This window comes from Anser brachyrhynchus (genome assembly GCF_964034855.1).
Source record: "Anser brachyrhynchus genome assembly, chromosome: 11".
In the NCBI taxonomy this organism is placed as follows: Eukaryota; Metazoa; Chordata; class Aves; order Anseriformes; family Anatidae; genus Anser; species Anser brachyrhynchus.
The window spans coordinates 18,376,685-18,401,092 of NC_137706.1; the positions used below are offsets into that span (position 1 = coordinate 18,376,685).

At 43.9% G+C, this 24,408-nt stretch overlaps 1 protein-coding gene and 1 long non-coding RNA gene across 4 annotated transcripts in view; both read right to left on the reverse strand.

Annotated features, from left to right (window-relative positions):
- Positions 1–10,647, reverse strand: part of LOC308200850 — a 32,036-nt gene extending 21,389 nt beyond the window's left edge. For both annotated transcript variants that reach the window (XR_013955877.1, XR_013955878.1), the window contains exon 1: positions 1–10,647. This exon is cut by the window's left edge and continues 20,451 nt beyond it. This is a non-coding gene — a long non-coding RNA (uncharacterized lncRNA).
- IGF1R (insulin like growth factor 1 receptor) overlaps positions 1–24,408 on the reverse strand; it is a 180,739-nt gene that overhangs the window by 141,117 nt on the left and 15,214 nt on the right. For both annotated transcript variants that reach the window (XM_080607234.1, XM_080607233.1), the window contains exon 2: positions 10,654–11,199. In XM_080607234.1, the coding sequence (XP_080463360.1) occupies positions 10,654–11,199 (546 nt within the window). The remainder of the gene's footprint in view (positions 1–10,653; positions 11,200–24,408) is intronic.

Below are 24,408 nucleotides of genomic sequence, written 5' to 3' on the forward strand. Positions count from 1 at the left end.
TTCACAGCAATGCCAATCTCTCCTGGATACTAGAATAATGAGCAGGATAACAGGGCAAAATAGCAGCCCGCTGGCTGCTGACATTGTTTGTCCAGACAGCAGCCTTGTGTACAGGTCAGGCCATGCGGGCCGCTCAGCAGACCCAGAAAAACAAACATTTTCACTTCTTGCTACATGGCCTCAGTGAAACCACCATATAACGGATTTTGTTTATTAAACATGCTTAAAGCAAACAAAGTGCTTCTCCTGGAAGATGTGCATAGAGCTTTGCACCATTTATGGTGACTGGTGAGCCCAGTGCTCCGCATTTCCTCCTCCTCCCTCGTCCCAGGCCGGCTACCATTTTAATACTTACCAAGTAGAGAAGCACTAAAGCTTCACAGCTTGAAGCTTTCAGGTACCACAGGCACCTTGCTGAATTTCTCCAGCCAAGAAGCACGTGGATGCTGCACGCAGAGCCCAGCACGGCACAGGGACAAGGCAGTGACCCGTATGAGTAAAACTGTGCCAGGCCCCAGCCACATCAGTTCATGGGGAACATTCAAGATGCTCCCGCTCGAGCAAGCAGCCCAGCTCTGAAACCACAAGAAACTCTGCGGATCTCAGCAGCTGGCTGCTTTCAGCAGGCACTGCCATGCTGAAACACTGCCACTGTGTCCCCCACACCAGAACTGCCCCCTCCTAACTCTACCGCATCCATCTCCTACAAAGACCGTCTGCAGGGGCTGACAAGGCCATCAGCCCCAAGAAGCTTCCTAAGGGTAGAAGAATAAAAGCTTGGCCTAGGAAGAATATGGATTTTGCCATCTCTAAGACATACCCCAATTACTTGTATTCTCCTGAAACCAACTTTACTCTAAGCCAGTCTTTGAATTTAAAAAAAAAAAGTCTACGTTTGGTTTCCTGGCAGAGGTATCGGTTTCCCCTGCCACCACTCTTTTCGTTTTCTAGAGCACGGCAATACTGATTGCTTTAATTTCTCTTCTAAAGAAGAGAAATGAACACACACAAACAACTGCAGAGGGAAGAGGAAGAAGGCTCCAGCTCTGAAGCGAGGATTTCCATCCTGGGTTTTATCTCCACCACCCACTGCAGCGTTTAATCGCAGACTCTCAGATCACAGAAGACGGAGCAGACGGTGAGTCACCGCAATCTCGGTTCTGCAAGCAGCGTTTCACGTGGACCAGTCAATTCTGATTCTGCCAAGCAGCCTTAAAGCAAAGCATCTTCCCTGGGAGACAGCTCCTATTCACGCGCTGCCTTCAGGAGGAAAGCTCCGGAGATCGAAGGGAATTTAGTCAATGTTTGCCCTTGACGTCGTAATGATTTCAGATTCAATTAATGCTACGTGGGGAGGCAGTCATTCTGAAACACGTGCCTTGCTGATAGCTGGCTTGAGAGCCACAAACGTGCCCTGCTCCAGGCACCCACAGCCTGCCCCCGGAGAGCAGCTGCCTGCACCGAGCGGTGGCTCAGGCTTCTGTCACGTGCTGGGCTGCTCTTTAAAGGGGAGTCCCCACAAAACAGAAAGATATATCCATATATCCATCATTTTTCAGCTCTGGACTTGCTCAGCCAGCAGTCACTGCTCCTCCTCTCCATGCTCTAAAGGCCGGAGGCAGGCAACACTCCGATTAGATTATTTCAAATCCCCCAAAGGAAAAGATAAAACCCACTGAAGGGTAACACCAGCACTGGAGACAGAGCTTTATCTCTCCCTGATCAATTATCGTGAGCACCAGAGAAGAGAAGGGCAAAGAGACAGACATTGGGCTGGATGGCCGGGCAGGGTCCGGCAGGAGGCGCAGAGCAGCCGGGGTTACCGTGATCAGAGGCAGTAGGTTTGGGTTCTGGCTTGGCGGTGGCTTTTATGTAGTTCTGGTTTGTTGTTTGGTTGGATGTGTGAGGGTTTTTTTTCCGCCTCCCCTCTCCTACAGAACAGCAGTTGCTTGGATCCGTTTGTGCAGCGCGAAGCTTCCTGGGTGTCGCACGTCTGAGCGGCACGGAGCGCCTGGGAATTAGCACCATGCTTGTCCGATACCTAGGGAGAAACCTTGAGAACAGCGCGCCAGCCCCGCAATTAATTCAGAAGATCTCCCTGCCTTTTTAATGCCACGGAAACTACTTTAACCAAAGAACAAGGAGATTTTTTTTCCTTTTTTTTTCTCCTCTTTTACCTTTACACCCCTTCGCCACACCCGTAGGGTGACCTATTTGAACCAGGCTGAAAAGCTCCATCCCAGCGCTCCGTGATACATAACTTCCATTTTAGTGAAACAATCCATCTGCTCCATGTGACTCAGAGCCTGCTTTAAGAATGCAATACTGTTTAGGCCAACGGTTGCACCGCACAAAGTGTTTTGTTCACATGCATTCCTTTGGGATGACAGAGCCTATCCACGGCTGTAACGGTTGGGGCCTGTGGTTTTTTTCCCTCATCCGCTGAATGCTGCAGTGACTAAGCTGACAAAAATTCCTAGCCAATTATAAACCCACTTAAAGAGACAGGCAACCCCCCTGCAACCTTCCCTTGCCATCCTATACGGGAAGTTTCTATACATAGAAAAACATCTCCTCCTCCCGAGGCCTGCGCTGATAGAAAAGACTTTCGCTGCACGCTCGACACTTCAAACATGCTTCCTAAATGGCATCATTTCACAAAACTACAAGCTATACCCCATCCACAAGCCTACATCTCCCTCATGCCACCAAAGCAGCCCCAAAGGAGAAGCAGACCCTCCAAATGGGTTTCGCTAGCACGAAGCCAGAGGGACGGCTAACGGGGACAAGGAGCCCCCAGAGCCAGAGAGCACGGTTTGTTAGGAGGGGACAGCCAAGCGCCTATAAACCAAATGTGTTGCAACAAGGAAAAAACCCATCACGAAGGTCACACTGATGTACAGGCTACAAGTCGGCGGCACCTAAGAGCATAAGCTAACTTGAACTAGCAACAAAGAGAGCTTGGAGTTGCCTCGAAATCCCTCTGAACGTGGAAATTAGCAATCAAATTCCCCCAAATATTCTACGAGGGATCCTCAAGTCATGTGCTGAATTCACACTCGCCCGCATCATCAAGGGCCATACAAATGCATTTAGTAATTAGTCGGGGCATACAGAACTATGCTGTGGGCAGGTAACTACAAGTTCATTTTGCCCCACAAGATACAGTACACAAGAAAAAAAGAGAGAACAGCGTGGGGTTTGTTAACCTACAGGCCCTTAGCTTTAAAAAGTCAGATTATGGGCACCTCAGCCCCGAGATGTTATGGTGGGCAAACTCCTTGCTAAATCATTTTTAGCGCTGAGCTGATAGCACATGCACATTCCATTCCCAACACTGGAAACGTCGCCGGGGAGGGGGAAGGAGAGAGCGCCGAGAGCTGAACCAGGCTCAGTTCACCTCAAAGGGGGGAGAAAAAAAAGAAGGTAATTGTACAATCTGTATTAACATACTATTATCCGAGCATCTTTTATTACGAGTTAATTCTCAGAGCCGTAAACAGACTTGAGAAGGAAATCACGCTATTAGCGGGAAGGAAGGCTAAACAACAACTGTTTCATCACTGTTGAAGACTGAAAACTTGGTTGCCACATGAAAACAGCTTATGAAAATGCTTAAGGACAATTAATTCCCATGTTCATGTGTGTTTGGGGAAGGAAAAAAGAAAAATGGCACGCAATATTCAAAACTTATGGGGCACGACTCCTATCCAGGATTGACCTTAGGTGAGTTTTACCTTTATTTCTTATTAAAAGTTGGCTGGCGAGTTCAGTGAACATGCTCATGTGCCCTCCTCCAGCCCATTGCAGTCAAATTCAACTCCACATCAGTCACCACCAAAGATACGGCTCTACACATTCCACGCACACGGACAGCTGGGCGGCGCACAGATCTTTTTAGGGCCCCCACCAAGATCAGAAGACTGCAGCTCAAGCTCACGCTTCGTTAAGACGTCCGCACCAGCGATCCCTGTCGGCACAGAGATCCCAGGACAGGCAGCCCCTGCTCGGTCACTGCTAACTGGACTCCTTGCGTGGTAAGAGCCACAGACGTCGAGAACTGCAGCAAACGCTAAGCCTGCTTCAGTTTGCCTTGTCCCTGCGACATTTGCAAAAAACCCTGCTTTCCTCTGGTTTTACGACTGACATTTCCCTGACATTTTGCTAGCTATTCCCAGTTCCCAGTTGTTTTGCTAATTTATCATAAAATTTAAGGCTTACACTGCATGTAATTAACAATACAACTGTCTGCTCTGTTACCAAACGTTTGCCTACTAAGCATCAATGGTGCCAGGAAGTCCCCTCTAAGCAGGTTAACCAAAGATAAGGTTCAAGTTTAGTTCCACGACAATACAGGGATGCTTTTATACCTTCTCATAAGAACTGGCATTGTTTCATCTCCCCACCCATTACCACAGAGTATCAGGAGAAACTCAACTGAGGAGTTAACGTATATGCAACCCATAAAACCAGGGGATGACTGTTTGCCACAAGTCATCTCAAATTATACTTAAATAGTTGCTTTTCTGACAATGGAGCAGTTGTTTGGCATCTGATACTTCAAGTAAACCCATACCTTAATAGCAATGAAATACACATGCAGGATTTCAAAATTTCGTGAGTCAGATCTGAAGCCATAAAAGCCAGGCATGGGATGGATCTCAAAGGGTCTTCCACCCAGCCAGCGTTCAGTCCCAGCACATGTTACAGGCTTTGACAGAATGCACAGAAAACTGGCCGCACTTCCTACCTTGAGCAAGGTTTTTGTGGGGTGCATCAACTTTAAAACTGCTATCCCCCATCTCTCTGCAACTAGAATGGTTGTTCCAAGGACTGTGCCAAACAGAGTCTGTGCTACTGGGGAACAGGCAGATACGTTTAAGCATCCTACTGTTATTTGTAAGGTACTGTACCTCCACTGAAGTCATGGGAACATTTACCGTCTCATGCTGCTACATATGAATTTCCCTTCCCTATTCCTTTCGGAAGAACAGCACCAGAAGAAATGGATTTGTAGAGGATGCTCACTGGAAAACGACTGCACATCACCTGGTGAGCGGACCCCTTTGGACTGAAAGATGAAGCAAGTCAAAGCAAATGTAAAATAGCATGTTCTGTCAGCAGAAAAAAAACTGTGTGTACACGAGTAAAAAACACAAGGATCAAAACCCCTGACAAAATACCAAACTTTTTCCCCTACAATTTCAAGATTTTATTCTTCACTCCAAAAAGTGTGCAAAAGTTCTAAATTTCTGGAACTATTAAAAATAAAAACTGTGGCAAAGAGTCGTTGATGCACACAATTAATTGCATCAAGCCTTTAATACTGGAAAACAGAACCCCAAAATGTGAAGCCCTCCCAAAAACACTACACATTTACACCAGAAAGCAGATAGGGAGCCAAGACAAATATTAAACACTCCCACTTAGTTCTTGGTGACTGGTGCAGAGGCTGCAAGACTTGAGATGTTCCTCCCAGGTTATGGCATCTTGCAACAGAACTTTGCTACGGAACAAAGAGAAATGGCAAGCATACGTTTGTTTAATTTTAGCCCTTTTCTCAGAATATAAACCACTGCTACAGTAATTAACTGCAGATTGGCCTCAACTGCTCTGCGGCCATTCCAGCTTACTAATTAAATATGCTCTCACAGCCATAATAAAAATTCTGGGAAACCTTTGGCTGAGGAGCAAGCTTCTCAGGAGGGGAGCGAAAGTCAGGAAAAAACTTCATTCAGAACGAAAACACTAAAAAAAAAATTTTAACGTGCTCCAGATTTTTCTAACTCAGTGACACCAACTGTGCCTTTTACAATTTTTTTTTTGTCTACCCTTCTATTTAGTCTTTTCAGAAGATGTTTACTTGCTGGAGAGTTTGCATGCCAACCAACCAGACAAACAACCTGTCCGTTTCAAGCTCTGTTCAGGTTTGTATGTTGTTGTATTTTAAACCCAACGAGAATATGATCAGCATTATATACGCTAGCTTCACTTACCATCATAGCACATCAAAACTACTTGCTACAAAAACTTGAAAAGTGTATTTGTTGTCTCCTGCTGGTACAGGCAATTTCTATTACATCTCAGGGTTAAAGAAACAAACAAACAAAGCAAAACCACACACCCTTAAATGAAGCAGCAAACAAAAAAAATGCATGCAGATGTAATTTAAAACAAAATAAGGGCAATCTGATGGAGCACCGCTGGCTCCCTACTCGTCTCTCCTCTCTGCCCCCTCCCTTCATATCTGCATCATTCCTGTACGATCCGTATTTCTCAAGGACGGAGGAGTACTGAGGGCAGACTCCCTGAGAAGGAAGAGCACGGAGGAGAGAAGGGAAAAAAATCCCAGCACATGGTTTCGCCACTACTCTGCTGAATCACCAGGGAGCAGATTCCCAGATGGCGTACACTGGTAAGTACCGCACAAGTCAATGAAGCTATGTCAAACGATACCACTCGACTGCATTATCTGGTGAGCTCCGTGTAAACAAACAGGAGCAGATTCCGAATATTTGTGAGAATACATCATGTTAGTGTCTCCATATGTTTAAACATTTTAGTAGAAGGTACATATGGACCACTCTTCCCACTCACTGTCATTCTCTCCCTCCTGTTCCCGGTTCCCCACATACACTGCAGCTTTTCAGGCCACCGTCAAACCAATTCAGAAAGGAATAAGGATACATTTTCATTGAAAACATTTTGTGCTCAGTTGCCATCTGCTTCTTTATCAGCCTCCAAATCCTCACATGCCTTTTCTGTGGTCTTTGGTTTCACACATTTGGAAGCCTCGCGTTTTTCGCCATTGTGTTTTGAAGCACAGCCTACGTGAGCTATTGTTTTCCATGTCAAATTCACCTCTTAAAACATGCGCTTATGCTTATGGCCCTAATTCTCTTGACAATGTCGATTTAAACGTGTTTTTTTTTCTTTATGCCAGTGCCAAATTAATTCTAAAGATCCCTCATGTGCTTCAGATACTCACTTTCATTGTTTTTATGGAAAACGTGCTTATTCTGTCCCCAGAAGCTTCAGCCGAAGCCGTTACGCCTTCGCGGCGGGGGGTAGCAGTCCGTCCTCCCCTGCCTCACCAGAGCCCCCGTCCTTCTTTTAGCAGGGTAGCAAAGGATGATTTTCAGTTAATACTTGATGGAGAGTTTCTCCAAGTTAATTGGGGGGTGGATGTAAAGTGGATGAATAATTAAGATGCAGTGCAAAACGAAAAAAAAAAACACACACATACTCCATAGATCATATGTATGGATCTCTGCTAGCTTTGCGATTACTCTCCCACAGACAGTTTGCCAACTTGATTTCTCGTCGCCTCTGCAAGTGCAAAAAGCTCCTTAGGAGGTGTTAGCTGGACTCATTGAGAAAACGGAACACAAAGATTACGGTAGACAAGGGATCCTAAACTTCCAGGCAAGCTTTCACGACTGTGATTTACATTTGGTTTACGCAAAGACCTAGCGACCAAAAGCAGCAAACCTCCAAATTTAGTCATCAACGAAAGAATATGGAAAACAATGGAAGTCTGCTTTACAGTAGGTCAATGGACAGGCAAAGCAAGCGTGTCACCAGTGACTGCTCTTTCAAGGGGCACAGCGGGAACAGTTTTTCTGGTTCTCACATCAATCGCTGAGTAAGATGCAGGCAGCTTCCATAAGTGGTTCCAGCAGTCACAACTGCCAGAAGGAGGGGGGGAGAAAAAAAGAGAGGCTATCATCTTATTTGTGTGTCTGAACACTAGGTTTTTACCTTTTCCATCTCTACCTGTGCCCCAAAGCCCAACCGTTCATGGAAACAACTTCAGTAATCTCCTTTTATCTTGAAAGAGGTTTTTATGTGGACCTGCAACCAAACTGAATGAAGCACAGCTGACATTTGATATGCCAGAAGAGAAGTAGGTGCAAGTCAGAGAGATGATAGCATGCCAAACCCAACAGAGCATGCCGCGGCTCCAAAGCGAGCGAACTAGTAAGGCTGCTGCCTTGGGGCACTCAAAGGTAAAGGAATGTATACTATACAGAAACCAGGGCAACAAAACTGGCAGAGACACTGCCGACACTTTATGCTGAACCTTTACAAAAAATTCTTAAAGTTACAGATTCTTTGTTGCTTGTTCAACTATAGAAACGTCAATGGATTATTCTAAGTCAAACACAGCATATCCTTCCCTCTCTCCTCCCCTCCACCCTCAACATTGTTCCTGCACGAGTTATATTGAAGGAAGCACAGGGTTTTTCCTTTGTTTGTGAGCACGAAAGAGAAGGAAAAAAACAACTTCCATTCAACGGCAAAACTAAACAGAAGCCAGGCTACTTGAAAGTACTAAGTGTTCCCACACAACGTTTTACCCACCAACTTGAGATCTTTCAGCGTAAAACCTACACAAGGACAAAAGAGATTTAATATACACTCCTCCACAGATCCAGAACAAAGAAAAATAAAAAGGCATAAATGAACCCTGAGTGACAGACAGCATTTTCAGTTCAGCATTGCTGTGACGCACAAGGAGAATGTCAGGGTTAAATTAGATACTACACTAGAAAAATATTCCCTGGAAAATAACATAGGTCTCATGCCTTTACTGGTAGGAAAACGCAGACTAAAAACACCCAGTCACTTAAAGTCCTTGTTTCTATTCTTTTTCATGTCCTTGTGTAGTTTTGTACAGTGTATCCTCTCCAGGCCAGGAGTTCATTGCCAATGCGTTCAAGCAATCTAGCACAACAGACAAAAAGCTTCCTTTTCAACCACTGGACATTTACACCTCCCTTGTTTTTCTTCATAAAGGGAACACTTTGGCGTTGTGTCTTTTTTTTTGTTGTTTGTTTTTCTTCAAGACAAATGGCTGGCAAATTTAAAGCCTTCCTCCTAAAGTCAGTGGCTTATCAGGACTAGCAGATTAAATAGGCCCAACCTTGTTGCTCTTTATTTAATAGAACTTGGCAATTCTTGTTATGCTATGCAACCTAAGATACTCTAAACCCACATTGTTTTCCACAGTGTAATACTCTTAACAAGCCTTTTAAGGCTCTTTTTCAATACTTGCTTTCTTCTTCATGATCTCCCACAAAAGGAAGATGAAAGCATATAGGAAAAGAAAAACATTACTTACATCTCTGCTTTAAAAGCGCTGCCATCACAGTATAACTATGACCTCATCTTATCTAAACACATCTCTTCTCATGTGCATTTGGGATCCAAATTATGTTAACATTCCCCTAGAAGTCAACAGGCTTTTCTTGCACATTACTTTTGTCTACTCCAAACAGCCAGAGCACACAGCAGAAAGCGAGTTGTTGTATCCCATTAAAAACACTAGTTATACCCATTCAAATCACTAAAGGCAACGAGGTTGGCACAGGAATCACCTCGGTCACCCTCTGCAGACAACCGAGCTGCACTCTTAATGAGGACATAAATTCGGCTTGCTGAAGCCTAATGACTCGCGGCAACACAAAGTAAGAAAGCAGAGCAGCTCACTTCCCTCACCTCCGACAAGTCACGCAGTCTTCCAGTAAGAGGCTGAGGGGCTTTCTTCTCTTTGTTTAAACGCTAACTTTATTTCCTGGAAGAATTATTGATAAAATCACAGCCCCACAAATGCCTTTTCACAGAGATGTTTTTGGCATGCGTTCACTGAAACTGCCCTACAAGGTGCTTTAATTTCACTTCTAATTGAACGTGAGGGCTTCACAAGCACCTGATGACCTACTTAAGACATAAACACACAATCGGCTCTCCCAGCTGACAGTAACCTGAACAGCCCTGTTTCTGTTTTCTCTCACACAGGGGTGTTTCCTACCATCTAGTCAAGACTGCCCATGGAATTTAGGAACTGTTCCTCCCAGTGACGACTGCTTGTAATTAAGCCCCACTGATACTGCAGGGCTCAGCTTTCATAAAGTTACAGGATGAACTCAAAAAGCCTGCCATGTAATCATGTTATCTGAGTAAACTATGTATTTGTTTACTCTATTTTTAAAAAGTGAGAAGAGATCAGGTTTTGCTTTTGCTAATGATTGCTATCAGAAAAACACAAACTCTGTCATACCAGATAAGAACAAAACAGGCAAGGATAACTTCACCGGGAGTCAAGATACCCACTGACTCTAACACTACGCACTGTTACTGGAACAAAAATGCTTTCAGTAAAAAAAGATTCTTAGGTACAGAATTTGTCGTCACAGAAGCTTCTGAAGGTGCATGCCAAGGGAGGCAAAGAACAAAGTCAAAGTGAGTTCAGTAAACACCTTCAGCGCAGCAGTGACCGGGGCACACGTAACATCACTTCCTAAGGGAGGAGGACATGGAGCTCGAAAGCCACCTCTTGCCGAAGTCCTCAACAGAGCTGTGTTATAATGGCATTAATTCTATACTTAAACACCTGGAAACTTTTTCATGGGGAAGTAATCCAGAAAGTTTGGGGGCTTTACTTTCTTTTGGGTTGTTGTTTTTTCAATCAAGTGAGATGATCCTCTTCTAGCTGGGGAGGAATTTATCTGTCTAGTTACTGGATAACTCGTCATGTGGACTACATACCAGAAGAAAAGTTTAAGTTACTAATGAGCTTAAAATAAAACCACAAAATTAAACCTCTGCTCCACAACGAGGTAACAGAAACACAAGCTATTCAATTCTTACTTTTCTGGCAGTGGTTGGTGGTCCAGCAGCGGTAGTTGTACTCGTTGTTAATAGAGGTCTTCTCGCACAATGGCTTCTCTTCCATTGTTCCTGGACACAAGTCCCCACACTCCTTTGGAGGTTTATTCCCAACAATGTAGTTATTGGACACCGCATCTAGGATGAGAGACCAGTCCACCGTGGAGAGGTAACACAGGTCAGAGTTCTTCTCAATCCGTATGGCCCCGCGGGTTATGTTCCTCAAATTGTGAAGCCCAATCTCTTTAAGATTTGTCATTTCAAAGATAACCAAGGCATAGTTGTAGAAAAGGTTCCTCCCACGAATAACTGTGAGGTTGGGGAAGAGATCGCTGAGGCTTTCCAAGCCTGCCACACGGAACAGCAGCAAATAGTCAGTTATGACAGTGAGCTTTGGGAAGCGGAAGTTGCGGTAATCCTCTGCTTTAGAGATGAGCAGAATTTGAAGGAAACCCTCAATTACCGTACAGTTCTCCAGACGTTTCAGCTCATGGATATCATTGCGAATGTCAACATTTGGCCCACAAACTGAAAGTGTACAAGAAAACAGGAAAGTCAGTAAACAAAACATTTTTAAGCTTTTCAGAACTGTAACGCACGCTCACCCTTCTGACAGCCATAATTTTATTTTTTTTTTCCAACTTTATTCGGCTACCCTGTTAAAATAGGAAACAAGTAACTGGTTTACAAACACACTGAATACCTAATTCATTTAACCCATCACTATTAATGCTACCAGCAGCAGCAGCACAGGGCCGCAAGCCACGTCCTTCAGCAGACAGAGGAACGTTGTGTGATTACTGCTGTTGAAAAGAGAGCTGCATTCGCTTGAGGGACATAAACTCTGTTCATCTGCACACCCCGCTTCAAATTACATCATGACACACGTGCGAGCAAGCATGGGGTTCAGCCACACGATTCCCAAGAAGTTAATCAGCATAGACAATAATCCACTGGTCGTTACATTACTAATTTACATCCCCTCTACACCACCTTGGTACGTGGACATAAAGGTGAATGCTATCCAGAAGATTACAACTTATGATTTTTCGAATCACTCTTTCTTCCCGGGCCCACAAGGCGAGCCAGCCCTACTTCTCGAGGGCTTGCCTTGCGATGGATCGATCGGCAATCCCACAAAGCCCACAGAAAGCTCCTCGGCACCTCCTGCACCGCAACTGGGAGGAAAAGAAAGTGCTCGGACCTGTAACTAATGCATGGAATTCCGCTTTGCGTGTTCCAGCGAACCAAGCTGCACTGATTTTGGCACCAAGGCACAGAAAAAGTTTCTCAAGTTCTAAGAAACACGGGATAAATTTATTTACAAGAACACACAGCATCACAGTGAGGAATTTCCCTTGGAAACAACAGGCTGAACTCAATGCACTCGAGAAAACAATGGCCCAAAAGGACTGGTCCCTAATAAATCTGTTTATTAGGTCTTTCCATATTAGACAAGTACCACAATAATAATTTTAAAGGGGCTGGAAGAGAAGTACTAATAATACAATAATTAGACACAAAACACACTTTGATGTAAAACAAAGAACTATGGTGTGGAGAGAGCTGTTGTTCTTGGACTCCCTCAGACTTGGTCTTCCGTGGAAAACAAGGAATAAAGACTCCCCAGAGTAGATAATAAAGTTGCTTGTAAGCAAACAAAGTAAAATACCAATTTATTTGAGAAACCCAAAACTTAAATAAACTCCAAGCAATTAAATTTTGTGGAAAGGTTCTCTTCTTACGCATGCTAGGCTTAATTATTTTAACAACATTTTTTTCCTCAGACAAGAAATAGGTCCAAACATAAACTCTGGAGCCAAAAATATTAATTCTAATCCTGACAAATTCTCTAGAGATTCAGAAACCACTCTGACAATCAAAAGCAGTCCTTCTGTCCCACAATTCTTATCTAAAGCTAATAACTTAAGCTAACAGAGGATCCAGGATGTGAACATGCTAAAACCATAGCAACTCTAACATCCAACAAGGACTTAATAATATCCGACAAGGACTTAAAAGACAGGTAGGACACCAAATGATTACCAGCAGATAATACACATTATGGACAAAATAAGAACCATGCTTCCGTGCTAGCAGGACAATGAAAAAAAAAAAACAAAACAAGACTAACCACAATAGGACAGGATCTTTGCTGAGAAACAGATGTTTTCTAGGCAACTATTACCTAGTCTTCCTTCTATTATATATTTTAATGGGAACTGCTGCACTAGAAGTAGCTATAACCAAGAACATTCATTACCTAAACCTTAAAAACAAACAAGAAAATCCTAATGTACCAAGCAAAACACTTGGCCTTCAGGAGCAGCGAGATAAGAAGTTCCCATTTTAGCATATAGTGACTACAGAATTGCATACTACTGCCTGGAGTAGATGTGTCAAAGCTTTAACTTCAAGAAAATGATACCAAAACAAAAAAAGGTGAATGGGTTGGCCCTACCCAGCTTTAAAAGCCAGAGGGGAATGTGAAAGATACCCAAGATAGTAGATCTGATAACAGATGCACTGGTCACGTGAGGCAACAACATGGGCTTCCCATCTCCCAGATCTGTAGTGAAGACAACCGTGACCTGGATGAAATTGCTTTTGCAAGCTGGGATCCAAGCCTTGATTTCAACTTCTGAAACTTTCTTCAGGAAGAACCATCCTCCCACCCGTCCTCAAAAGACCGTGCCCTCTGCCCGAAGCACAGCTCAACAATAATATCAGCAAGTTTACGTTTGGACATCAGACTTCTCCTTCCTTTGGGGAAAAAAAAAAAGTTACAATACAGTGTTTCTCCAATTAAACTGTTTTGGTTTCTGACTCTACCTGTTGGCAGGACAAGGTGAAGAGAATGGTTCCTGTTACGGCAAAGCAGAAGTAGCAAAATTTATTTTACTGCCATAAAATTTTAGAAAGCTTAGCTGTTCCAAGCCCTTTATTTTGTTAAAGAAATAAAATTTGCACTTGCGCTGACATTTTGCAGGCAAGGTTCCAGAGTGATGGGTTTAAAAACAGCTGAGTTACAATACCCTAAAGAACAATTTGTAAGAGAAATGGCAGCAACCGTTAACTAAAGCATTATATATCTGTCCATGCATCTATTCCGAGGCTGGGCTTTCTAAGTCATATTGGTTTTAGCTTTATGTTTGTTTCAGCTTGAAAGTTACTTAATTTTAGATATTTAATGCTTTTATAAATCAATGAGATTCCTAGAACTTTATGGAAAAAGTATGCACTCACTTGCCTCAATTATGAAACATCATCCCCTTAATACAGAAAGTATGAAGTCCAGTGGGCTCGAATGTTAGCAATGGCTTACAGATGAGCATGCTGCTGACATTTGTGATTTAAGAACTTATTAGTATATCTAGCAAATTGTGTTTTGCAGAACTTGATGCATATAATGAGAACTGCAGAGACCTAAACGTGAAGTAGGACAAGCACCTTGGCCCATACTGACATTTGGAAAAAACAGTTCCAACTAAAGCAGTGTTGTGTTTTTTTTGTTTGCTTTTTAATTCTTTCAAAGTTTACGCTGTTCACAAAAGTTAATTATACCACAATGCATCATCTTTTTCTCACGTTTTTCTCCCTGCCCTGAAAGGGATTATATGAAAAACAAATTAATCAGAGCTCAAAGTCTACTACAATTTCCATTTGGCAGTGCTGTGTTTTCTTTGGATCCCGTTTTAGAGAAAGAGTATGCAGACTTAAAATATAAACTGACCTGTCAGACTGAAAAGCACCTAAAATGCTCTTTAGAGTATTTATTTTCCATCTAAGAGTTTTCAATATTCCTGCCTATATTGTTTTTTTAAATATGACCAGTGTAACTCATCTTTGCTTTGTGTTCTGTTCCAAACTGGAAATTCACTATTATGTATTCATTTTGCTCACTAACAGAAAAATAAAAATGCAGTATCTGTTTTTACCCTGCCATGAGTCTCGGGTAGGTTATCAGCACCAGGATAATGACCACATCAGATTTATGCTGTTTTCATTCAGCTGTTTGCAGACTTCCCAGCCTTTCCTTGAACTACCTACCTTGTCTCAGATTTATTTTAAACCAAACCTAATTGTAAGTGGGAGATTACTTCTTTAAATAAATACTTATGTATTTGTTTAAAAGATAACCTCCAAAATACAATAGAACAATGAAGAGGAGCAATACATCCTTTACCAGACAAACACAAACACCTCTCTGGTAGTAAGGCTTTAGCCCACAAGTACCCACCTTCACCCACCACCCAACTTGGGTTCCTTTTTTCTGAGAGCATCCCAGCAACATACTGCATGGAAACTTCCAAAGGTAGCACAAAAACCTGCTTCAAGCCACAGTCCTTCTGAGGACCTACAGCCCGTTCCTAGTCACAGGACAAATCTACACCTGATCAAAGGGGGCCAATAAACTACAAAGAGCTCGACCTAGCAGTTTCTTTTCAACCTCTGCTATGACTTGCAAACATTCATTTCTATCAAACATACATTTTGACCTGGACATCAACCTCGTCACCTTGAGGAACACGTGCTATTTAATCCTCACCCACCACCAAAGAACCATGTGCTCCATGGCTTTGCTCTTCTTACATCTCCGCTCGTTATTTCACATCGACCACTCCGGGAAGCGCTCGCCTGCTGCCCCGCAGCGGTTTGGAGGAACCACTTTTTTTTTTGCAAAACAGCACGTTGCAAAAGACAAATCAACACAAAGCCTGCTGCAACTCCCACTTGCTACATCTTCTGTCACAGCCCTATGTATATTCACAACAACTAATTTGTTACTGACAAGGAGGTGTCAGAGGCAGGATCCCCAGCTCACACGCATTCACTCTAAGGGTTCGTTTCCCACAAGAAACCTGCAAACATTTCATCACGGTGTAGTTCTTTGAATCAAAGACAAGCGCTCTTGCTTCCAGATTTGATACTGCTCCAAGTTAATCCATTTAAGAGTTCTAAATAAGCAAAAATTTAAAGTTTTTTCTTCTTGAAAAAGAAATAAAACAAAACCCACTTTTCTTCACATTTTAGGCCTTGCCTGGTGCCTTCTGTTTTTTTGGGCATTGCTGGTAGCCTGTACTACACCGAATGGCCTCAGCAGCCTCCAAACCAGGCAAAAGCCCAACAACCAACCATCCCCACACAGCTCACCACCAGAGCAGGGCCGGCCGAGGCAGCACAACCCCACGGCGAGCCGATGGGCCCTGCAGCCTGGGCCTGCTCCAGCTGGGTCAGGCCCTCGCAGCGCTCACCTGCAAGGCCACACTCGCTTCTGACAGGAGAACCAGGACAGAGGGCCTGCCCTTAACACCTGCCTTCTGACCCTGAGACGAGCTCCTGCTCACCTTTCTCCTGTTGTGTGTGCCCGTGGTGTGCCACCAAAGCAAGCTGTGAACTCCTGTTGTTTCGCCTCTTTGTGAAAACGGCCTCCTTTGTTTCGGGGTGGGGGTGCAAAGCTTTAAGTAAGGAGCCTGGATACCTTCAGCTTTTCCATTAAATATGAAAACAAGAAAAACAACGACATATCCTATTATGCTGATCGCTGAAAGAAAGCACTGGAGACATGGAAGTTGTTCCAATTTCCTATTTTCTTCCTGCCCGAGGGGTGTTAACACCCATCCTGAGGGTATCCGTGATCCACAAGGTTCAAAAGCGGTTTTTGTTTATTTGGTTTTTTTTTTGTTCATCTGTTTACTTTGTTATTTATTTATTTTAAATGGAGGGCACTTAGTTGCTCAACTCCTCGCTGCCCTGAAGTCCTGCACAGCGCTAACAGGTACGGTACATGACCATCAGAGCCGGACGATTTCTTACACAAAGAGAGACCTACAGGGCCTAACAGAAAAAACAACCCCAGCTCGGTGATGTTTGGCAGGACAGCTCGCTCCCACCACAGCTACCAAAGGAAAGCCTCCCTCTGCCAGTAGCGGCTCCCCCGGCGCGCTGCAGCGAGGCCGGCTCTCCCGGCCAGCTCCTGCTCCTCCTCGGCCTGCTCCTGCTCGAGCTGTGGTGGCTGAAGGCAGCGACGCCACTCTCCCCAACTCTCCTCAGAGGCTCGACCACGTCATCCTTCAGTAATGTCAGCGTGGAGCCGCGGGCCTCGCGGGGAGATCGGCACCTCTTCCGAACAGTGGTGTTGTTTACTCCCTACGGAGCCACTTCCTCTTCATCCTGTTTTTTAAATCTGTGGCAGGTCTTTATAAAAAAAATATATAAAAAAAAGTGTCCAAAGCAGCTACTGAATGTGGCTGCGGTCCAGCAGTGCTCATCCCAGATCCACAGCATACAGTGTCCTTTTCAAGGCACGCATCTCCCCCGTTACAGTCTCTTTCATAACAACAAAGAAGGCGCTTATTGTACCGGATGGATTCAGATCTGCATAATGCATAATGGTCTGCATATTGACATGTTTACTATATATTGGATTAACTCAATAGAGGGGCTGTCTGGCACACTGGAAAAAAAAAACAGTGACAAAAAAGATCTTGCAGGCACTTGAGGGTTAAAGAACAACTTCAGCTGGTGGCAGCATCCCGGCCTCCAGGTTACTTGAAAAACTGACTCGAATCAGGTTACAAAAAAGGTACTAAACATACAATAAAGCCCTTCAGCAGATTTAAAAGGAGCCTCTTTCCTAAAGAACTGTAATTGTTCAGAAGGGAAGCAAAAGGACACGTCACTGGAAATGGAGAGTAAAGAGTCTGAAAACATTACGCCCATACAGATTACAAACAGGGAGAAGTAAAACTTGATCTTAACCCCTCTCTTTGTTCTTACTGCTCTCTATTATGCTTGCTTTAAGAAATCCATCAGAACTGTCATACAGCCCTAAAGAACAAAAACAAATGAACTGATTTGGCCATCTCTGAGCAGGCTAACACTGCAGCCCACGGTCTGGTCCTAAACGGAGTTCAGCCCTGTAGTTTCACTCCAGGATTTGTAAGGCCAGGTAAGGCTGAGGAGGAGCTCGTTGGCGACCACAACTTGCCTTCAAGCCTCTGAAAGGCTTCAGCACAGCTGTACTATATACAGACGCAGGAAAAAAAATTACTCCAGAAATGTACGGACTCTTTAATTGCATACTACGCAAAGAAGAAATTAAACGTGGAGCTCACAGAAATCAGTGGTTGGAGCGATTTCTTATGACACTTTATATTAACACAGGCTTCCACCACCCACTACGCTCTTGGTTTTTGCCTTCGTAGTGACACTATGAATGAAATATATATTTTAGTGTCTTTAATGTACTTACACAACCTCCCACAAAATTTCTGTACTCTCTAAGCTCACCTATCCTGTACGTGTCACATCAATCACTTGCTCTCTTCCCAGGAAAGCCAGCTGCTGTGTTACCTCTTGGGATGTCAGAACCGGTAACAAGGAAGGAACTAAACCTGTACCCCGTGATTTGAGCCATCTCCCAAGCCACTGAACTTCTGCACCTCTTCACTGAATTCGCTACATCAACCACTCAAGGTTTACCAACCTTTTCTGATTTCCTCTCTGCATTGTGGAAAAAAAAAAGATAAAAGGCACTCCACGTGCCATAAAACATCCACCAGTTTAGCTTTTGCTAAGCAAGTCCACAGCTGAAATTAAAATTCTGTGTTTCTAGCACTCGTGCAGCGCTGCCATCTTTGGCTTGCAAAACATGAAAGGGAATGCTCAAACCCAAACAAAAAACAACTGTTTCCATTTGAATGCAAGTCTTGAGAGTGTTCTTGTTTACACATCTAAGGCCCGGCTTTTTGTTCATTTAATTAAAAGTCAAGCTTTGGAGGACAAAGCTAGACCACAACAATCTTCTCAACTCTCAAGGGACTGGCGATTATACTGCAATGTAACCTGTCATTTCTGGGAAATATGGTCTGTGATCATTAGTTTACCCTGTGTCCCTTGTCACTCCCAATGCTATTTTACAGGAGTCCTCTCTCCTAGGTTTGGAAGGAAAAAGTGATCTCGCAAGGGGCAAATCAAATTTAGTCCACGTACCCCAAGACAGACTGGATTCCCCTTCTCCACACATGTTCTGGTCATCTCCCATAGCCTCTAGAAGAACACACATTCTATTTTAATTTTCTCTTTTACCACTCTACTAACTATATATTCCCAACCCAAGGGCCATTGTGTTACCGAGCTGACCAGAACAAAACATTGACAAAAACAACACACAGAAGGACTACAACCCACATCACAAACTCAGACTGGCTCTGCCTTTTTGCTCTTGCAATTTCAGCTGTCATTGGCTAAAGATATCTCTGGCATTGTTGCTTTCCATGAACTTCCTCCAACTTCCCCATAAGTGTATACAAAAAAAAAATCAGAATAATTCTGTCCCTCATCTCACTGACTTTCTCCCTGCCAACATTTTACTTTGAATGTCAACAGGAACAGCAGCTCCACAAAACCAGAGCCAACAGAATGAACTGAATCCCTATAATAATATTGATTGATGTCTTCTCTACACGGCTCACCAGAGCAAGTAGCTCTAGATTTAGCCTAGCTCACATGAAAGCATCTTCATGACAAAGTCATCCTCAAATTAATCCTCTCTCACCAAGATTGCACTGACCCAGCACATCCCTCAGGGGTTCCTCTGAAGCCACATCTGTTAGCTCCTGCGACTGCAATAGCAGACCATGAGTGGCTCACTTGGCATGGATTTTTGTTTGTCCTCGTGGGTTCACAGGGCAAAAAGGGAAGAAGGTATTGCAGGGCTAAAAACAATTAAGTGGCTAAGCTTGCACGGTAACACTTGAATCCCCGACGATCAAACCAAGTCCAAGATGCACCACATTTTTAACTCGGTCATCTGTAGCTCCCAGGTTACAAAATGCCTGCAAGATTCTGCCTCTCAATAAAAGAGAAAAAAAAAAAAAAAGAAAAGCTAACAAAGATCAAATCTACAAGTCCCTCACCCATTAGCACCCAGTATGCGTCAGACACCAAGAGCCACTGCTGGAGTGTTATGGACAGAGCTAACACCCCAATCCTTAGTGAGGCATTTCTGTGTATTACAGGTGAGCGAACAATGTTAGAAGCACCAGCTGAATGCAATCACAGAGTAATTCCAAAAACTACACTGCAGCACTTCAGGCTCACAATATGGCCACGCTGGCCAGCTTAAAAGAAAATTGTCCAAGTCAAACAAAGAAAAACTCTACAAAAGAAAGCAGGTAAAGCCTAAATTACAAAAGACGAGCTTCATCCTCATGAGAAAGACTGGCATCAAACCTCTGCACTCCTCTTGCCCTGCAGAATCACTTTTCTGACAGCACCACGAAATAAAGGCATGCCATTCTACAGAAGAAATGTAACACAGAAGTGAGTAGGTGGCACGTTATGATCAATAACTATGAGCATAAAACTTCTTTTTTTTTTTTTTTTACTGGGGTAATAATGTTTAAACTCTATGCCAGTAGCTTCAGCCTAATGCCTGCTAAAGCAGAAATGGAAGACTAGAATTACAAGCTGTTTATAACACTGAATTTATGTTTCACAATCTGTGATGACAATAGAGCTTAACAAAAATTGTCTCTCCTGGGGACTGTTCTTCTCCACCTTTAAAAAATAACTGTGTGCATGAATTTATTTATTTATTTTTGGAACAGTTGTCTACGCATCCAAGTGACTCAGCAACTGGCTGACAGAAACCTATGGGATGTACACTTAGGATGCAGGGATAAGCAGCCAATTCTCCCAGAATGAAAAATCATCATGTGGCTGGGCTCAGTAACTCACATTTAGGGACTCCACTCCGCTGTTCGCTGCCTGCCGAGCTGCCATCCCGCACCAATCTAGGAGACTGGCTTCTCCGTCAAGTTCACTGCGACTTATTTTTTTTCTTTTCTGAAAACTGAGTGGCCAGCAAGGCCAGACTGTTTAGACTTCATTAGAAGCAAATCGCCAAAACACTACTACACCATAGTAGATAAATGCATTCATCTTCTAACGATCAGCAAAAGGACTTAATAAAGAAACATCAGCAAGTTTTACTTAGGAATCCACAGAAAAAACAGAAAGCTGATGTAATTACTCTTAACAATATGTAAGCTGTGACTATTATCCTATGCTAACAATCTCTCCTACTTTCTCAGATGAAGCAAAGAAATCCTACATTCTCTGACCTTCCACAGTAGTTGTTTCTGTTTTAACAAACTGAACCGAAACTTCCACTAATCCCGAATTTCCACTTGAACAGATTTAAGATAGTTTAAAGAAGCACTTCGTTGCACAGAAAAAGACAGCGCTACCAAACATCCCCTAACGAACAGGGAGCCCTCCCATCCCTCCCTTCACATGGCAGCCCCACAGCTGAAGATCACATTGGTCGTGCTGCAACCTGTTTTCTCCAGGCAGTTAAAATATGACCAACTCACACCCCCCAAAAAAAGGGCTTTAAAAGTATTAAATTACATATATGCAAGTGCTGTGGGGCTTTCCAGCCATGAGCTAACCAGGTTGGAAAAAGAACCTTCCTCTCCAAACACAAGGTGAAACACGCGAACTGGCATCAGAGGCGAGGTGACGAGTTCAGGGCTTATCAGCTGAGAAGTGCTGCACCAGAACAAAATTTAAGACAAATACAAACCAAGGGAGCTGTAACAGTAGGAGTCCCCACGTGAACTCACTTCTCTGGACAGTTGGGTGCTTTTGACTCGCTTTCAGTATCACAAACAGCCTGTCCAGGAAGTGCTCTGGGCACTGAACAGCAGCATTCACACAGGGTATTTATTGTCCCAGAGGCATCCCAAGAGCAGGAACACTGTGATACCAGTCAAAGCGCCTCTGGCCACAAACAAAGATCCCTCAATGCACACAGGTGAGAAGTAACCCAGTAAACACGGTTTAGTACAGAAAAGCAGTGCCCTCTGAGACAGTCAGCTACCAGAAGCTCAGAGTTTTCATTCCTCTGAAGATAAAGAACCGTTTCCCACCTTAGATCCAGAATTGTCACAGTATCTATACAGATCTTGGCTCAACAATGAGCCGATCTTCCCTGTAAAACACTGAGGGGATTGTTAAACAAGTGCCAATTCAGGTGTACTCCGTCACTTGTTCACACACACATTTAAGTTCCTGGTGACATTTCAGTTTTGCATTTTTTACTGCCCAAGACAGTGGATTTCCAGCCCTACACACAGCTTTAGACACTGCCCATAGGCACAGCAGATAATGCACGATGTTACAATTCTGGCTAACAGAATGATTTAGGCATGTAATCGGTCTAATTGTACAGTTCTTTTGCTTGGCAACCGCACTTACTGTCACAAAGATGCTAAAATACTGTTAGAAGAGGATAGGAATGGCAGAGGAAGTAGAAGAATTATTATTCATCCTCCGGCAGGAGGAGCCTGGGATTTCCCAGCTACAGAAGCCAGGACGCAAAAGCTTGCCCTAATGCCTTTCTGACCAACCCACCCATGAGAAAAGACAGAGTCAAAGTGGGTTAGAGAAATACAGCCGTGGCACGCTTCACTCAGCAAACCATCACCAGTGATCATCTGTTCTGCTCCCTTTCCGAGCCAAAACTTGGTGAGAGGAGAAAAGCGTTGGAAGGAAGGGCTGCAGGAGGTCACTGGAGACAGGACTTAAAGCTGAACCAAACAGCATCAGCAAGCCTGCCGGAGGCTTGAGCACGCCAACTTCAGGCGCCTCCCTCCACCGGGATCTGCAGCTGCACACGCTCGTTCCAGAAGGCAAATCAAGGCCAAACTTGCTTGAGATGGAGATCTGGAGGCTCAAAGATTGCCTTCGTGGTTATTTTTTTCACCCTGTACCTTGCATACACAACACGCTCATAGCCAAAGATACAGCTGGAGAACGTATCCTTACACCGAGTTGTGCTAGCTCCCTGCTATTGTTCCTCTATTCGTTCTGGTCATGAAGAAGGTGACGTAAGAAAGCAGAAAAAACGTGAGCCAGAAGGAAGAGATGCATAAAGTCAAGGAGACAAAAAAAAACTGAAAGAACAGAACAGAGGACTAGCTCTTACCTACATGATTCCACCACTGAGTCCATTCATAAACACGATACTCTGACACGAAATAAAAGTTAGCTATTTCATTTTACACTTACACTTCAGTGAGGGTTTCTTGCTTTTAAGTTTACTGGGATTGGCTAACTACTAAATGCTGATTTGTCACTACATTTTTAAATTCACTTTGTACTTTTGCTAAACCAAAAGATGAGTAATATATTTACTTAGAACTAAACATCTTTAACCAATTCTACAGAGGAACGCCACAGCAAAACCAGCCGCCGGTCCTACAAGGTAAAGGAACAATCTCATCCCCACTGCAAAGGATGTGTCACTGCAGCAATCCCCAAAAGTTTTCTGCCTATCGTTACCAAAAAAAACACGGTCTAGGTAAAAAGGATCTGCACCGGAAGAAAAGAGAACAACTCTTTTCCAACTGCCCGTGACGGCTCGCTTGAAGGCAAAATCACTTGGAGAGCACAGCTGACGGACGGTCCTTGGCCTCGCCTCACTTGTCTGACGGCTCTACTGGCCCCTCGTGTTGTGAAAGAAAACCACTCTATTTGTGCAAGGCTAGTTGGTTCCATGTTAAGAAAACATATCTGAGCGGACTGTGCTTTGCTTTACCATGTGCCAGCTTCATTCAGCTTCAGAAACCAGGAATTAGTCCCCTTCTTTCCTCCACAGTTAACCAGCAATTTAGGGAACACACAGGCGTGAATTTACACACCACCCCCAGATCTGTGAAAGGTCACACGCAGGCACTAATGCCAAATTTTCTAGACCGCTCTGGAAAAGGCAACCACCCAAAAAACGGGAGTCCTGCAGTGATAGATGTGCTGGGCAGCACCACAGCAAGAATCGCATCTGGTGTCTGTGTGGGTACCAAGAGCAGGCTCGTCCCCATCCTCAACCCTCTCCTCCTTCCCTTTCCTCCTCCCTCTCTTCTCCCCCGAAACAGGGACTCACCTCCGAACAGCCACAGCACTCTTGTGCGCCCTTGCCTGAGGGCTGATGGCACTAAAGCCAGGCACGTTTTGTCCCAGCTGCTCCAGTCCCGCCCAGCATCTTTGCAAAAGCCCACAGCTATCCGGCACCTCGGCCGAGGCACAGCTGCGAACAGACTTTTCATTTGGTACAGACAGCACAAGAGGATAATATTGGGTAAACACCACTGAAGAGTCCTGCTTTAACCTCAGTTCGGATACCTAAAGTTAAGTCAAACCAAAGAGGAAAATGAAAAGCAGCAGAGATGAATCAGAACGGAACTTCCACGCGCTGGAGGGGAGCTGCTGCAGTTACGCTGCCAAAGCCTGAACCATCTCCTTTCCAACCCAAGTCATGTTTAGACATTCCTAGCCAAATTAATCCAAAAATCCCAACTGAAACAACTTGTGCAGGAAAAGGAGAAAAGAAAAAAGAGGCAATCTAAAGTAAATGTGAAGTATTGCGTATCTTCAGGATCGCAGCAAGAGGTTTTGTTCATGCAATGGGCCAAGTCCTGTCTGTGCTATCAGTTCTTTCAAGTCGCTGCCCTTCCTTCACTGCATTAAAAGCAAAGCATCTTTCATAATTCCTCTGAAAGGCCTGAACAAGTGCCCAAACTTCCACGATCTGCTCTCTGTAGCCTTGAGCAAGTGTGACAGGAAATGGACACTGTTCTCCTCAATGGCTGCTTTCAAGCTTTAAAAATAATAATAATCATAACGTCAATCAGCATTAGGCCTATTACTAGGTTGGAAGATGCAGACCAG